General features: G+C 35.7%; 1 protein-coding gene across 3 annotated transcripts in view; it reads left to right on the top strand.

Annotated features, from left to right (window-relative positions):
- PPFIBP2 (PPFIA binding protein 2) overlaps window positions 1–15,246 on the top strand; it is a 104,573-nt gene that overhangs the window by 42,813 nt on the left and 46,514 nt on the right. The window contains exons 1-2 of one of the 3 annotated variants that reach the window (XM_050711009.1): window positions 5,758–6,588; window positions 13,915–14,007. In XM_050711009.1, coding sequence (XP_050566966.1) covers window positions 6,541–6,588; window positions 13,915–14,007 — 141 coding nt within the window. In that variant the 5' untranslated portion in view covers window positions 5,758–6,540. Of the gene's footprint in view, window positions 1–5,757; window positions 6,589–13,914; window positions 14,008–15,246 lie in introns of those variants that run through there. The other 2 variants (XM_050711007.1, XM_050711008.1) reach the window with 2 other exon arrangements.

The raw sequence follows: 15,246 nt of genomic DNA, 5'->3' as shown, positions 1-15,246 counted from the left end.
ATTAGTCTCTTCGCTTCTGTCTAGGACTCATTTTAGAGTTATCTGCCTAGAACACAGGTGGAAAATGACTGCAATACAGGGCACGTGAATGCTTTTATAAAGAAGGGATATAATAGTAACATCCTTTGCTAGTTTAAAAAAAAATCATGCTTGCTTGCAAACAATTGTGGTTACAAGAAGTTCTTAGAAGCACTGTGTAAATATTTAATTGGAATGTAAGATATTGCTGCTAAAAACAGAAGTATTAAATGTATGCATCAGTAGAACTCCTCAGTAACAGCTGAGTGGGAAGAGAATATGTTCTGAGCAATGCCAGTTAAAGCCAGTACATTTATCTCCTGGTAGATTTGACTGCAGGACTCATCTGTTGAGAGGCACGATGGAGCTATATATAACTGAATCTTCCCATTACCGAGTGGTATTAGCACATGTTAAATTGAAAATGTACCAGCAAAGCCTGCTTGGGACAGTGTAGAAAAGCAGTCATTCTGTATACATTCATATATATTTTGCCAGCTTGAAATATTGGATGGATATGTTTACTGAGCAGTAGTCCAAGTCGTAATTTGAATGATCCAGTCCTCTGCTGTGCTCCAGCTCTTTTTCAATCACTTGATGATGCAAGGAAGCCCTGAACTGGAAGATCTTGTCCTCTCAGAGTTCCCAAAGCATGTTAGAGCAATTCACAGCACACAGGAAGCAGCAGTGTCCTTCATATGTGCAGCTATTTATGCATGCTTAGAGAATGCCTTGGAGTCAGTGGAAAGGGGGGTGCACATGGCTCGCATGGAATTTATCTAAACCAGGATGATTTTTTTTTTTTTTAACATTCCATCGTTGTTTGTGAGCCAGCCTCATGTTCTCTGACAGTGACTGCTCTCCATAGTAGATGTTAGCAGAGGTAGGAAAGTTTTCTCTATATGAACTAAAACAAGATTAAAATAGCTTTGCAGTCAGTAGGGCTGGTTTAGGTCGATTTCTTAAAATGACATGGTGGGGTTAGTTTTCTGCAATTTCTTGCACCCATGTAATGACCAATAATACTGAACAGAGCCAACTTTTGATTGAAGTAATTGAACAGTGTTATGGCCATAGGCTTAAGAGTGCTCTTGGAAGAAAGGTGGTATTCCTGTTATAATAGCAAGGCCTATTTTTATATGTTAAGTTTTCCAAGATTTCAAGGTAGCCTAATAACATATTGTGAAGTTCAGCCCTTGGGGCCAATCATCACCTACGTGAGCTATGCACACACATCGATATTGTCAGAGGTATTAGGGATCTACTCCGTTGGAAGCCATGATTGTGTACAGAAATTGCATATTAGCTTTCAAAAGGATGAATGTGATTTATTCATATTATCTAGAACTTCATTGGTGTAGAACTCCTTTGGCTGCTGACATCAGTGCCTTTGCACTAAGCAGCTGAGTATCATGTTTGCCTTTTCTTTTGTGTCTAATGTTATGGATGGTGACTGTTCTACATTTCACGTTATATTCTGTCATTTAATTTCCAGCTTCATTGTTTTTCATTATTTGAAATATGATACACCGCATTAATTTAACAAATATTAACATATAAATGTAAATGCTATGAAGTACCTAATGTTTTAAGTGTAGCTAGAGGTAACATCTGAAAATGCTTTCCATCAAATAATTAACAGAGGATTGGTAAGAGACAATTATTTAACTAAACAATTGTGATAACAGATAAGATATAAGGTAATATCCATGTAAAGAACCTAGGGGTAAAATTTTCTTTTTAAAAGTCCTGTATTGATTTTGAAGTATTATTGAAACATTAGATGAAGGAAGGACATAATCTTGAAGTATTTCTGTATGTAACCTTTATTCAGATTTCACAAAATTTTAGTAAGTTTACATTTTGCAAATGAGATATATTATCATTAATGACAAAGATAGCAATAATATACTTCACAACAAAAGTATTTCATGCTCTTTTTGGAACAGTATGCTAATAATGGTAGTAAAAGTAGTTGACTATACTTATTTAAAATATGACTAAACATTTTTAGGTTTCATGATCTTTCAGGAATGAAACAAATTATAGCTATTTTAGACTTTGCATATATAAAATAGCATACAGTATGATGGCATGTTACTCAGCTGTGTAGGTAGATAAGCATGTGCTTTGTTCTCCTGAATTAATGAAATGCTTAAGAAGAAAATAATTAAGCTGTTATTTGTCTATTGATTATCAGGAATAAGGAATAGCAAGGATTTATCTGCAGCTTATTCTGCTTTGGTTTATTAATGATTTTTTCCATTCTGAAATTTAAACGTCTGGGAAACTTAAATATAGGTTATACTGGAAGAGGCAAAATGTTACCTGGTAATGTTGATGCGTGTACAGTTATTTGGTAAATAATCTGCTTCAAATATTTCATATACTGATTTAGTGCAAATTTAATAATTTTGGGAGTGCATTGAAACTTTTCAGGCTGAAAACTAGACCTCAATTATTGTAATTGTTGTGTGGTAAAATTTGAATACATTTCCATAAATATTTTCTTTATGTGCCAATGTATCCCTTTCTTGACTATAGCAATTTGTTAGGGAGGTAGGGGCCAGGCAGTGTTCACAGTGATTTTACTGTCCTATTATGTAAAAAACAATATTTTCTAGTTTTTAGGCCAAAACATAGTACTCAGATTTCTTACTATCCACATTTTTCATGCAAAGTTATAGTTATTCTAGAGCTTGGGCTGGAAAAAGTATTTCAGCATATGGCAAAAAATGTTTGCGACTGCCAAGAATGTGCAAATGTCTGTGAGTGAACTAATAAACAGCAACTTCATCAAGGTATTGGTAATGCTGTCTTTATGCAAGCCAAGGAAAGACAGATAGTTATTATTTGATTAATAACCAGAAAAGATAAGTGATGTCATACTGCATGCGGATAGGAATGACTCCAAACATGTCTGCACCTGTTTGAAGTATTACTTTTTTTTTTCCTCTCCCTTCTCCTCCGAATATGCAACAGTAATGGCTTGAAAATAATGGCCATCTAATTATGATTTATTTTTCTAAAATATAGATTTTAGTCTGATTTAAGCCATTTGCACTGAGTGCATTTTATGCTGGGAGAGGAATATTTATTCATGTGTCTATGTAAAATTATTCCTAGTCTTTCCCAGGATGGTGTTTTGTTGTTGTTGTTGTGTTGTTTTTTTGTTGTCGTTGTTAGTTTGCTTTATTTCATTGTGGTGTTGTTTTTTAATTATCACAAGTAAAGCAAATATGTTCATATACAAAATGCAGTAATTGTTTGTTTACTTGCTTTCCTTTTTTTCAAAGAATCTCATCTTCCTCTGTCCCTTAGGCATTATCAATTCATCATGATTAAGACTCTTAAGACTCAGGAAGTGCTTCATCTAGATTTCTGAAGCCATTCCTCACCATGTAAAAAGGATTTCCGGTGCTATTGTCTTTTTCACAAATAGTCTGAATTTCTTTTCACATGTATTCTTGTGCAGGTTTATTTTCATTTTTTTTCTGTCTGTCTTCACTCTCAAGTTCTCACATTTTTCTGCAGTATGAGAATAACAGGTGTATGAATTGGCATTCTGAGGAATTTTTTCCTGGATAAAATCTGGTCCTAATCCCTTTGTTTCCAAGGCAGTTCAAACATTAGGACTGGGAAGAGCCCAGAGTGATGGATGAAGGAAAAGCTTAATGTTAATTCCTGGGAGTGAGTAGCTAGATCATTCTCTCTCCTTGGGGTGTCATATGAGCATGGTATTGGAGGATATTGGTGATACTGGGGGGATTATTTTTTATTTTTTATTTTGGTTTGGCTTCAGTTCTCCATTGAATTAGACATTAGTGCTCAGTGAAGAACTATGTATAAACATCGATTTCCTTCTCCCACTTTTTTTTTTTAAACACAGCAGTAACCCAATGAAGCAATCCTCACATTGCAACATATTTTCCATATTTTCACACTGCCCCGGGGGGGGGGGGGGGGGGGGAACTGTTTTTCCAGAGAAATGGGAAAATATTCTAAGTGAATCTGGGGCAATCGATTTGCATTCAGTTGGTGCCTAAAACTTTTCCAGGCCAAAGCTCAAGCAGAATATAAAGTTCAGCATGCAGGTGACAGGCTAAAAGTGAACACGTGGAACACGTGACTGTCTGGAATGTGTGTTGTCAACATTCATAGCTGATAAGATGCAGAAAATTCAGACACATTTACCTTTTAATCAGGAAGAACGACTGTAACAAAATCAAGTGTCTTTGCATGAAATCCAGGACAAATGACAAGGGGAAAAGAAGGTATGTTTGTCATTTAAAATGCTTTTAATAGGAGAAATTGATGTTCACCTAATTGCTGATGCTACACTGAGGCACCAAAAGTGGAATAATACAATTTTCTTTTAGTTTTTATTTTTTTAATTAAAAACAAAATCATTAAAAGATGGTGTGTGTTGGAACATTTTAAGGGAGTATGTTCCTCCCCTTCCCTAAATAAACCTGAAATAAATCTTACAGCCTCTGTTTTGAAATGGATGAAATAAGGAACTTGAGACTCTAGTGGTGGTGATGTGGGATATGCAGAGATCTGAGATAGTTTGATGCATTTGCTATTCTCTCTAATCAGGTAATTAGTTTTCTAGGGGGAAAAAAAAAAAAAAAGGTTTAATCTGTAGGGAGTTATGTTTTAATCTCAAGAGAACCCCCATTCAGTCTTCAGTTTTTCAGCTATGAGAGACAGTATCACAGATAGAGAATGTACTATATTGAGAGCATCTTAAATAATTTTTAAGATTTTTTTCAATGCAAAATAGACAATATACTAAGGCTTTTGCCAGCTGACATGAACTATTCAAGAAAGCACTTATCTCATCAACATTAATATAATATAAAAACTTCTACAACCAATGTAGAATAAGTACGTTCTATGTACAGAGCAACCCGAGTTCTCTGCAGATGTTGTCTTGTGGTATGCTTCTCTTTTGGAAACAGGTATTTCTTTTACCTTCTTATGTTTACTGGTGATTTTAGTTATATTAGCACTTTTAGAAGACCTGTAGTGATATTTTTTTGAAGTCTTTTCATATTTTTCCTGTCATGTGACTTCATGTGTTTATTACCATATGTTACTTAAAGAAGGCTGTTAGTCTAGGTTTATATCCATCCCTGCTTGTGGCTTGTGACTTGGAAGATCCTACAAAGATATGCATCAGTTAAAAAAGATCATGAATGGCTGAAATAGTAAAACCCCACATACCTTGTAGAAACTTCCACAGTTTGGAGAGTGGATATATAGGTAAGTGTGACAGGTCCTTTTAATAACTGTTTTTCAGGGCATTATACAGTTTCAGACTTTGAGTTCTTTGCATATAGCATTAGAATGATGGGCAGCTTTGACAATGGCTCTTCCAAATTCTTGTACTTTTTCTTAAACAAGAGAATGTGTTTGGCTGTAGGAACTGAGGAAAATGTGGAGCTAAGTAAATGTTCTGAGATCATCACAAAAATCCTATGGGGACAGCTGCATTTTAGTCTTAATAGGCATTGCCTAATCCGTTGTCTTCATATATGGAACAATCAGATGTACAGTTTAAGACCAAACAAAGTTGGAAACTGGAGTTTATTGGGAAAAAATAGACGATAATCATAACTACTGTGTGGAGGCACTAGAGGACACCGCAGTAACAGGGAGTACTTTTAAACTTCCCTGCTTTGCCAGAGTGTTGCTTTGCATATGCATTTATTATCCTGGTGTTCAAGTTTGAAACATTGCCATGCTGTGAGACTTCAGCTTCAGCAGATAAAAATCTTAGAAGGGTACCGTCATCTTTTGTTAAGATGGAAAACTGCCTCTCTGGCAGTGTTTATGGAATAATTAACTTATCCACAGGATCGTCCTTGAATTCCTTCTCTTTTATAATGTTTTTTTGTGAGGACAGGCAAGTAATTCAAAGAGCAGAACTTATTTTTAGTTTTAGTCTGGGCCTGAAATAAACCAAGAAGTCTGAGTCGTGTTACGATAAACAGGGAGTAAAACAGAGACAGGAAATAGGGGGTCTTTGGTAATGAGTTCCAGCCTCTCTTGAAACAGAAAGCCAGGGAAAGCATTACTTGAAAATAGTTTCTCAGTGACAGCTTAATAATTTTAGCTTGTTATTCAACATTAAAAGAGAACAGTTTCTGCAGATTTATACTGTTCTTGAAAGATCTTTTTTAAATATCATTTAGCAAGTTGTATTTTTGATGTTTTTAGAGTTACGTTGTCCTCGTTGCTAACCGATCTGCTGTTTAAAAAAACCAGATGTTTGGGGGAGAGTCTGAAGTTTATACAGTTGTGCATTGTATATACATCTGTGAGAAGCATTTGGGATAAGACTGGGACAGAGGCAGTAGATTTAGCTTGAAATGCGAACATACATTCAAGACTTTAGAAGCTGAGGGGTTGAAAGGGGAAGAAGTCACAGCTATATCCTGTAGAACAAAGCAGTGCGCTTGTTTCCAAAAGTTTCTTTTAACCCTGGGAATGTGACTGCTGAGATGGGCCCAAAGCATGGATGGTGAGATTGATATTTACAAGCACTTCACGTGGCTAAAGAGGGTAAGTGGTTTGCTGTGCTTTGTTTTGTCTTTGTAAATGCATGTTAGCAAAGCTAAGTCAGAATTCTGAGTTTTGCAGAAGGAAACGCGTTGGGTGCCTCAGACGCAAAATATTGTAAGTTCCTTTATGAGAAATGAATTGGAGACGCTTCATGCAGGAGGGGGAGGCATGCAGGAGGAGGGCGGGAGGGGGGAGAATCAGCTGTCTTTGTCTTTAAAAGTGAAACCCTAGAATCAAACTTTGAACAAATGGCAATAGATTCTAGTAAGTGCTTATGCTTTCCTGAGATTATAATACAACAAAGTATATCCTACATGACAAAGTATGGCAAAAAATGAGAATACATTGTTTACGACATTGTAGTTTAAAATTAAGATGTATTTGCACTGGTTCTTCACTTAATTCTTCATTGAGGTAATTGTATGTGACATTTTAGGATGCCTTTGTTTTGGATAAAAATGGTGGTACATTTTTCCTGCTCACATTTCTCGTATTAAAATATGGTTTTTTTTAAAGGCAGTGCTATTAAAATCCTAATTTTGTGCTAAACGTGAATGTGAACATGAATTAACTGCATAATATAATGAGATTGTTTTTGTCTTCCTGTAAAAGAAAAACAAGGTTTGTGCAATTGTCTGATCACCTTAGAAAAATCCCTTAATTTTTGTCAGCTTGTAGATTTTATACATTCTAGCGATTTATTTCTCAGTTTTTGAAAAATGCATGAGTGGGATGAGAATAGATCTTTCACAGTATACTGGTTTTTTTTGTTTGTTTGTTTATTTGTTTTTAATTACAATATTGATTTAATTGTATGTCACGTAAGGAGCACATCTCATTATACCTTTAAAAAACTAATTTTAACCTGTGTGTACTTTTACTGGAAATTGTACGCATGATATTTATGTTAGTGCTTCTGTATGGCACTAGTTTAAAAACACAGGTATACAAGTGAACATGCACTCTTTTTTTGTTTTTACTGAAAATGTAAACATAAAATATAGGTAAATACGTGTGTGGAATGTGAATAGGAACTTCAATTTGGGTAGCTTCTTGAATGCATATAAAATATTCATGATATGTCAGTCTTTAATAAAAGCTTGAGAATCTTGAAGTTCAGTTAATTTACAAAACATTTGCATCACATTCTCAAAGCTCTTACATTTCTGGCATGTGGATGGGGAGGGGATTAAATGGGGAATGAGTGGGTGAGTGAAGGGGAGGAGGCAACAGGAAGTACGTTTGGTAACATTAGACTGTTAGTTTAACCTGTGCTCTGTGCAGTTAAAGCTAGATAACTCTTTAGTGGTTTTTGAAATCACGTTAACTTGTTATTTAAATTATATTTTGAGTATGGTATGTCTGTTGCCCTTGCTTCTTGGTTTAATTTCATTTCTAAAATGTAATTTTGCCAAAAAAAAAAAGGCTACAGTGTGGTGTTATCAGACTATTGCATTCAGTGTGCACTGAGAACTACAAAACAATGAGAAAGGGCTCTAAAAAGGTAGCATCAGTGAAGAACGGTTCTTACTGAAATGCTGACTGTTCTGGGGGTACGAACAACAGATGGTGTCTTTGGGATGATTTTCGAGTACTGTGTTTAGAAAGGATACTCTGTTCAAAAATAGCACAAACTTCTTCAGAAATTAATAATGCCATTACAATGGTTGCACTTTATTCCTTTTATTTAAGGCACATAAAGGAGAATATCAATATTGCTCCTTTTCCTTGCAGGCTCTTTAAGGGAGTGAGCACATGTGGGGGAATTGCAGAGAAATGAAAAATGATCTTGCATTGTTCCCAGGAGACCTTGAGCAGTGTGCTCCCAAATTCTTTTGATAAGTGATTTAAAAAATAAAATCTAAGTTACTTATTTAATTCTCATATTCAAGAATTCTAGTGTCCCATGTCTGGCACTGACTGGGATAGATTTGGGGCCCTGCAATCATAAACTATTGCTCTTTGGCTGCGAGTGCAAGTATGAGTACCCTCCAGAGTAATGAATGGCACTTAACAGAGAGTAACTGCAACAGACTTCCATAAACCCTTGGTGAAGTACACCAAAGCTGGTTCCAATTTCATCATAAGAAGTCACTTCAGAGACCAGGATCAGTTTTGATGTTGCAGTTAGTTGGTTAAGCCACATTTTCCCACATGTATCTGTGCCTTGGACTGGATTAGGACAGCAAACAAACAATTATAAAAAATCATGAGACCCAGGCAGGGGGAAATGAAGGACAGAGATGATATTTTCAGATACTTAGAACAGAGGATATGGTTTTAAGCAGTAGTCTTGTAACATAACAACAACAGTAGTATCATGCAGCAGCAGCAGGTACAAGGCAATATTTAGGTCAAACTTAAACAGAGCATCACCACGTTTCAGCTCTTTCCATTAGACTTTCTTGACGTTAAAACGACCTGTGAAAAGTGCTGTGCCAAGAATGCTCATAGGTTATAGATACAGTGGGCACCAAAAAGTAAGACTAAATAAAGCCAAACAAACAAACAAACAAAAATTTTAGTCTTGTCTCAGTTGTATATGAGGCACAGCTCATGCTTTCATTTGTTAGTTTTTTTTTTTTTTACATTTTACTTTTTTCTGTCTTCTGACAGAAAGAAGAATTAATGCTGCCTGCAGTAGTAGTCTTTCTCAAAGAGAGAGAATTTTGTGTTGATAACATCTTACCTGATATCAAAGACAAAACTCTGCAGTGGGTACAGCTATGCTATACTTTATGGCATATGATATGCTGGTGGCAATTTCAAAACTGTCTGGGTGAGCTTATTCTGCCTGAATAGCTGAATGGTATCTGACACACAGAGTAGCACCCTAGTTTCATGCCTTTTGTAGCAGAGTTTGTAACAGCACCAGTGTTCAAAGATACCGTGTTAGTGAGGCATAAAGCCGAGTTAAGGAGGTCACAGGACATGCCAGGGGAGGCGCGTCTCTAAGCAGTCTCTTTCTAGAAGGATATGGAAAAGTTCTTGTGTATATACAGGGCACTATTACCATTACTTTATGACAGGCTGTCAGTCTATGGGAAGCTGATGTCAGGTTCTTTTACAGGGCCTAAGCATGAATCTGTTGCTGTTAAACTTCTGTTGCAAGCTAAAGAACCTAAGGCTCTCACCCCACCTTCCAAATGCTAAATGTGCGTCATCTTCAGATTGAGATTTCTTTGGTTCTCCCAAGGAGCTTGGGTTAAAGGGTTCACATACAATATCCTCTGTGGTGCTTTTACTTTATCTTCCTTCCATCTGGCCTTAATTGGAACACACTATGCTGAATAAAAATGACATAACCCCCATTTTGGTTCATGGGCATATAGGTGTAATCACAAGTTACTAAGTTTCATCACAGAAATAAATGCTAGTATTTATGACAAAACGGTATCACGTGCTCTCCAAGAGCATTATAAAACTGGGCTTTTTGAACTGCAGTAGATGAAATGTAGCAAAATGGAAAATCTCATGTGTCAGGAAAACTTTGCAAGGATAAGACTTGTCATTTTGAAAGAGATGCCTTCATATGGAATGGAAACGTGATGACTCTTATAGCTTGCTTTGGACTTAAATTTTCAAGTGTGTGCAGCTCTGAGCTGATGGTTGACCTGAGACATATACATTAGTGCTATGCTTTTCTTTCTTTTGTTCTGGCTACTGTACATAACCTGTGCTAGCAAGAGGTGAAGCAATCAAGCATAATGCTATATTAATTAAGCTTATGATATTAAGTGTGAACCTCATGACTTCTGTAAGGATATCTTCCTTTAAGTAACTTAACTGTCTGGAGGAGAAGTTTAAGCAATGGGAAAAGTTATCCTGATAAAAATGTAAATATTTGGTCAAAATTATTTGATTTTAAGGACTGCGTGAATTTACCTAGCTTTGCCTGTACTTAATTGCAGACTATATGTTGTTAGCTCTTTCAGATTGACTGCCACTTTCACTTAATCAACAACGAACAATGACAAGCAGAAAAATCCTATTGTTGCTTTCATAATTGCCTTCAGATGAAAGGCAGGAATTGCAGATCCAGAAATCATGTTCCAGCCACCTCTCCCTCCTCAAGTATGCTGAGTGAATGTACATACATTCAGATGGGTGTGTATTTCAGGTAGCACTAGGATGCCGAGAGATTAAATTTGTATTATATCTATAGATAGATGCTAAAATAAAATTGTTTACTGTGTAGGCTTCTCACTCACCACTATACAATAGCAAATATTGTGACTCATAACATCAATTCTGCTGACCCAAAACAGTAATCAAAACTTAGGAAGTTTGTATTCTTCTAAATATTATCAACTCCAGAGAGACTGGAAAAAGTCTATAGTGTACATTTTTCCTGTATTGAAATATAATATTGCAGTCTGTGTGCTGTTAGTAGTTTGTGGTAAACTGGCTGGTTGAACTCTGCTGGCCATATTCCTCTTCTCACCTTCTAAACTGCAACAAAAGACAATACATCATGTACGTCTCTAATCTTTCCCATTAATGCAAGTACTATAGTTGCCACAGGCATCTGATTCAATTATCAGTGGAACTGAAAGTGATTCATGTGATTCTGAATAAGAAGGGAGGAGGGTTTTGACGTAATCTCTATTCTAAGAGGCGGGTGACTTGTTGAAAAAGCTTACAAATCACCAGTCTGACTGACTGCCAGATTTCTTTTCCCAGCTCCTTCCTCCTCCATAGCCCAATATGAGATACATGCCTTAGTGATAAATTTCTGTGTAACAGTTTGCTGATGAACTTCAGAAGTTGGTGGGTTTTGTTTTAAAATCAGCTGTGTTGGAGTATCTTGGAGATGAAACCTAACACACAAAGAGAACATAAATTGGCCTATGTTCAATTTTATTACCTTGCATATGTGCTTGCTGTAAGGGGCTTACTTTTACAGCCTGTGCAGATTCAAGTTCTGTTTCAGAAACCTCTGAACAGAACATCAGTACATAAACTCTAAACAATAGTTGTTCAGTTCTGGCAATGTGCTGCATTCTGAATTGTCTCCTGTTAAAATAACATGCAAGGAAACAAAAATTCCTTGCTTACTGGACTCTGAGCTCCTGTCTGAGAAGACTGTTGAAAATTAAGCTAGCTAGCTGAATTGATCAAATATGTCTTCCCTTTCTTGCCATACCCTTTCATATTTTTGCTAATTATCCTCATTTTAACATCAGAGTTTGATTCAACAGCTTTAAGTCTGATATTTTTTGTATCATATTCTGGAGGAATATTTAAGCCTTTTTCTCTGAATAGTACTCTGTAATGACTGGATCACCTAAGTGATGCTTACATGCTCATATTTTCAGCTGGTGTTAATATTATGTCCAAATTAGATTAAAGGGAACATATTCAAGAGAGATCTGGATACTAAAGATGAATAAGAAGCTGAAGCTTTTTTTTTTTTTTTTTTTTTTAATAACTGGGAGAAACGGTTTTGAATTATTTGAGGAAATACTTTGCATTTATATCAGATGCAATCTGATTTTCATTAAACTATATCCGAGTTCTCTTACAGAGAGTGTAATACAGGTGCTTCAAGAAATTGCTTTGCAGCTGTCTTAGGCAAAGCATGTATGGTATACACTTGAGTTTTCATCTGCAGCACTACTACCATCCTAACTGTTCCAGCCACCTTTCCTTCTACTACTTCACTATGTAATCAGAAACTTTTTTTTTTGACATCTTTCCCATTGTTTCATTACAAGAAATATAATTAACACATTTAACTTATAAGTTGTGGAGCTCGGGTAATGATTTTTAGTCTTTAAGGCTACACCTTCTGAAGTAACATATTTGTCTGTGGCAAATCTTGTTGATTCAGCCTTTTGGTTCATGTGATTACGTGAGTCTAGTGTTCATTTTTTGTCATCTCTTACACTAACTCGTTGCTCTCTGGTCTTACAACTTCAGTGCTACGGATTCCATATTAAGTTCCTGCTAATACATGTGATACCTAACTATACTCAGTTTCATCTCAGTACCGTCTTTCACAACTGCAGCGTGCACTCCAACCATCCACAGATGGTCTTGGTTCATATTACATTGTTTTATCTTGTCTTAATGCATGCCACTAAGACTTCCCAAGTCTTAAACAACTGCTGTGTGTCAATCAGCCACTTTTTTTAGCAGGCCATTTTCTGTGTACTGTACTTATCTGAGCGGTCTCTGGCTGACCTTTTGCCAGGGTTGGGTTTTTGTTTGTTTGTTTTCCACTTCTCCTTGTCCACATGTGTGTGATTCACTAGGTCTTATATGGGTATTGAGTGTTGAACTTCCTACAGAGGATACTTCACAGTCAGTCAGTGCTGCAGACATCACCAGGGGTTATACATTTGGTAAATGTGAGTGTAGTAAAGTGTCTGTCTTATTTGTGATTTGATGTTGAATTAATTCTTAGTTACTGATTATATAAAATGTTAACTGTGTTTTGCAGTGATGACAAGTTGCTTTTGTTAAAATATATTGGCAGCAATTTAACTCACAGTGTTTGTAAGGGAAAGGGGGAGGTGGTTACACATGTGGTTACAGGCAGATTTCTTAAGTCTGGCATAGAAAATAGCAAATAACAGCAGCATAAAGTGTGCAAACAAAGACTACCTGACTGGGCAGTCTTCATCCTTAGCTTTTGTTACTAGGAGAATCTTCTCCTGCTTAGTAGTGTGCTGTTGTTCCCTGAACTTGCTGTTCTGTGTTCAGAAAAGTGTTCACCTACCATTGCGTGCGACGTCAGAGACATTGGGAAGGCCTGTGGGCTGTCCATTGGGAAAACCATTTAATGATGTGGAGGGAAGTTTTAGCTCTAATGTAGCTGCCAAGGTTAAAGATTTCTGATCTAAAAGACTTTGCTCTTCAAGTGGAATAGTAGCCCAAGCAGAATGGCTGATGCTTTGATTGAGGATGCATAGCTGAGGTCAAAGGATTATCTAGGTGGACATACAGAAATAAATCTTGTTTACTTATGAGGATTCCTTATTTTCATTATACTACAAAAGTTAATAAGGAATGACCTTTAAAATCATATAGTTCATGTTTTTGCCTTGTTAAGCTGGCATCTCCCAGTGAAGTGATAAGTTGCTAGTAAATATCAAATCTATTCCTATACAATTACTGATTGAAAATGAGAAAGTATTCAAAACCCAGCTAAAAACCACACGTACAAAAGGTTTAATACGTACAAAATAAACAGCTTTGTTCTGTAGACATACTTTTTGCATGTATTTTGCATTATAACAACCACGCTGTATCAATTTTATTAACTATTTCTTGAAATTTTAATATTAACTGTAAAAGTTCTTACAGCACTTTTCTCCCCAGTCACAGGTGAATCATCATTCATCTGCTAATAATGAAACCTATCAAGAAAGATTGGCACGATTAGAAGGTGATAAAGAGTCTCTCATACTGCAGGTATGTTTTAAAGAGAATATTGTCTATGTAATTGATATTCATTGAACAAAAGGTGAAGTAAAAGAGTATATTCTGTGGGAAAAAAAAGTTAGCAGGTCATGAAATGTAACTGATAGTTAATCAGGAATTAATTTATGATTTTTATAATCCATATGATTGGTCTAATGGTGCAATAACTGGGTGTAGGAGTGGGGAATAACAGCTATGGTAAGAATGATGATTAAATAAATGCAGAGTGATGTTATTATTGTTGTTGTTATTATTATTATTATTATTTCTCCAAGATAATAATGTACTGGTAATAGTTTTCATTCTAGGTTTGCCAGATTTTGCCAGTTACTTTCTAGATTCTGCATGACACTGTTTTTAATGAACTGAAAGACTGAAGAATAAGGGGAAAACTATGCTGTTGTGTTTCAAGATAACATACTCATTCCTTACTTTCTTCTCCATTGAAGTCATTAAACTTCTGATAGCAAATGTGTATTGCAAAAATTTTATCATTCCACTGAGTGATCTATTTCTATGTGCTACCGTTTATAAGGATGGATAGGTTGTAACAATATGGGAAGCTGTTTAGCATCTTGAGACCAGGGATTCAAAAGCAAGATGATGCTTATACCACCATATAGCTTCAGAGAGATAGTTTGGTTATTATTGGGATGTGGAAGACTTGAAAGTCTCAGAAATAAAAATGAGAAATTAGAAGTTTTTCATAAATCATAAGTGGGTAGAACTAATATTTTCTCTGCTTGTATATTGTATTGAAGTTGCTTTACATCATCAAAAAGCTTAAGGAGGGGGAGGTAAAGTCAAATCAAATCCTGAGTGGGAAAAAAAAAATAATATTCTGTTTGGAACTTAAATGTTCATGTGTTTCAAATTTCCATTTTCTAATAGGAGATTAGAAGTTGGTTGAGACAGCATCGCAACTTTAATAAATAAATAATAAATAAATAATATTAATAAACAATATTTATTCTAAATAATTATATTATTTATTAATAATATTAATTTACACATTAATGAAGCTGTTATTAACTGTAGCATGTTGATTCTATTAATGAGATTCTATTAATGATAGCACACAGCTTTTCACACAGTATGTTCACTTCTCACACTTGTACAAATGTGCACTCATAATTGGAGCAACAATTAGAAGACTAAACCCACTCAGAACTTCACTCAGAAGCACAGGGTTGTACCAATGCACCTGTGTCTTTGTCCTGAAGGGGTCCT

This window comes from Cygnus atratus, chromosome 5 (genome assembly GCF_013377495.2).
Source record: "Cygnus atratus isolate AKBS03 ecotype Queensland, Australia chromosome 5, CAtr_DNAZoo_HiC_assembly, whole genome shotgun sequence".
In the NCBI taxonomy this organism is placed as follows: domain Eukaryota; kingdom Metazoa; phylum Chordata; class Aves; order Anseriformes; family Anatidae; genus Cygnus; species Cygnus atratus.
This window is presented reverse-complemented; position numbering and strand designations above follow the sequence as displayed.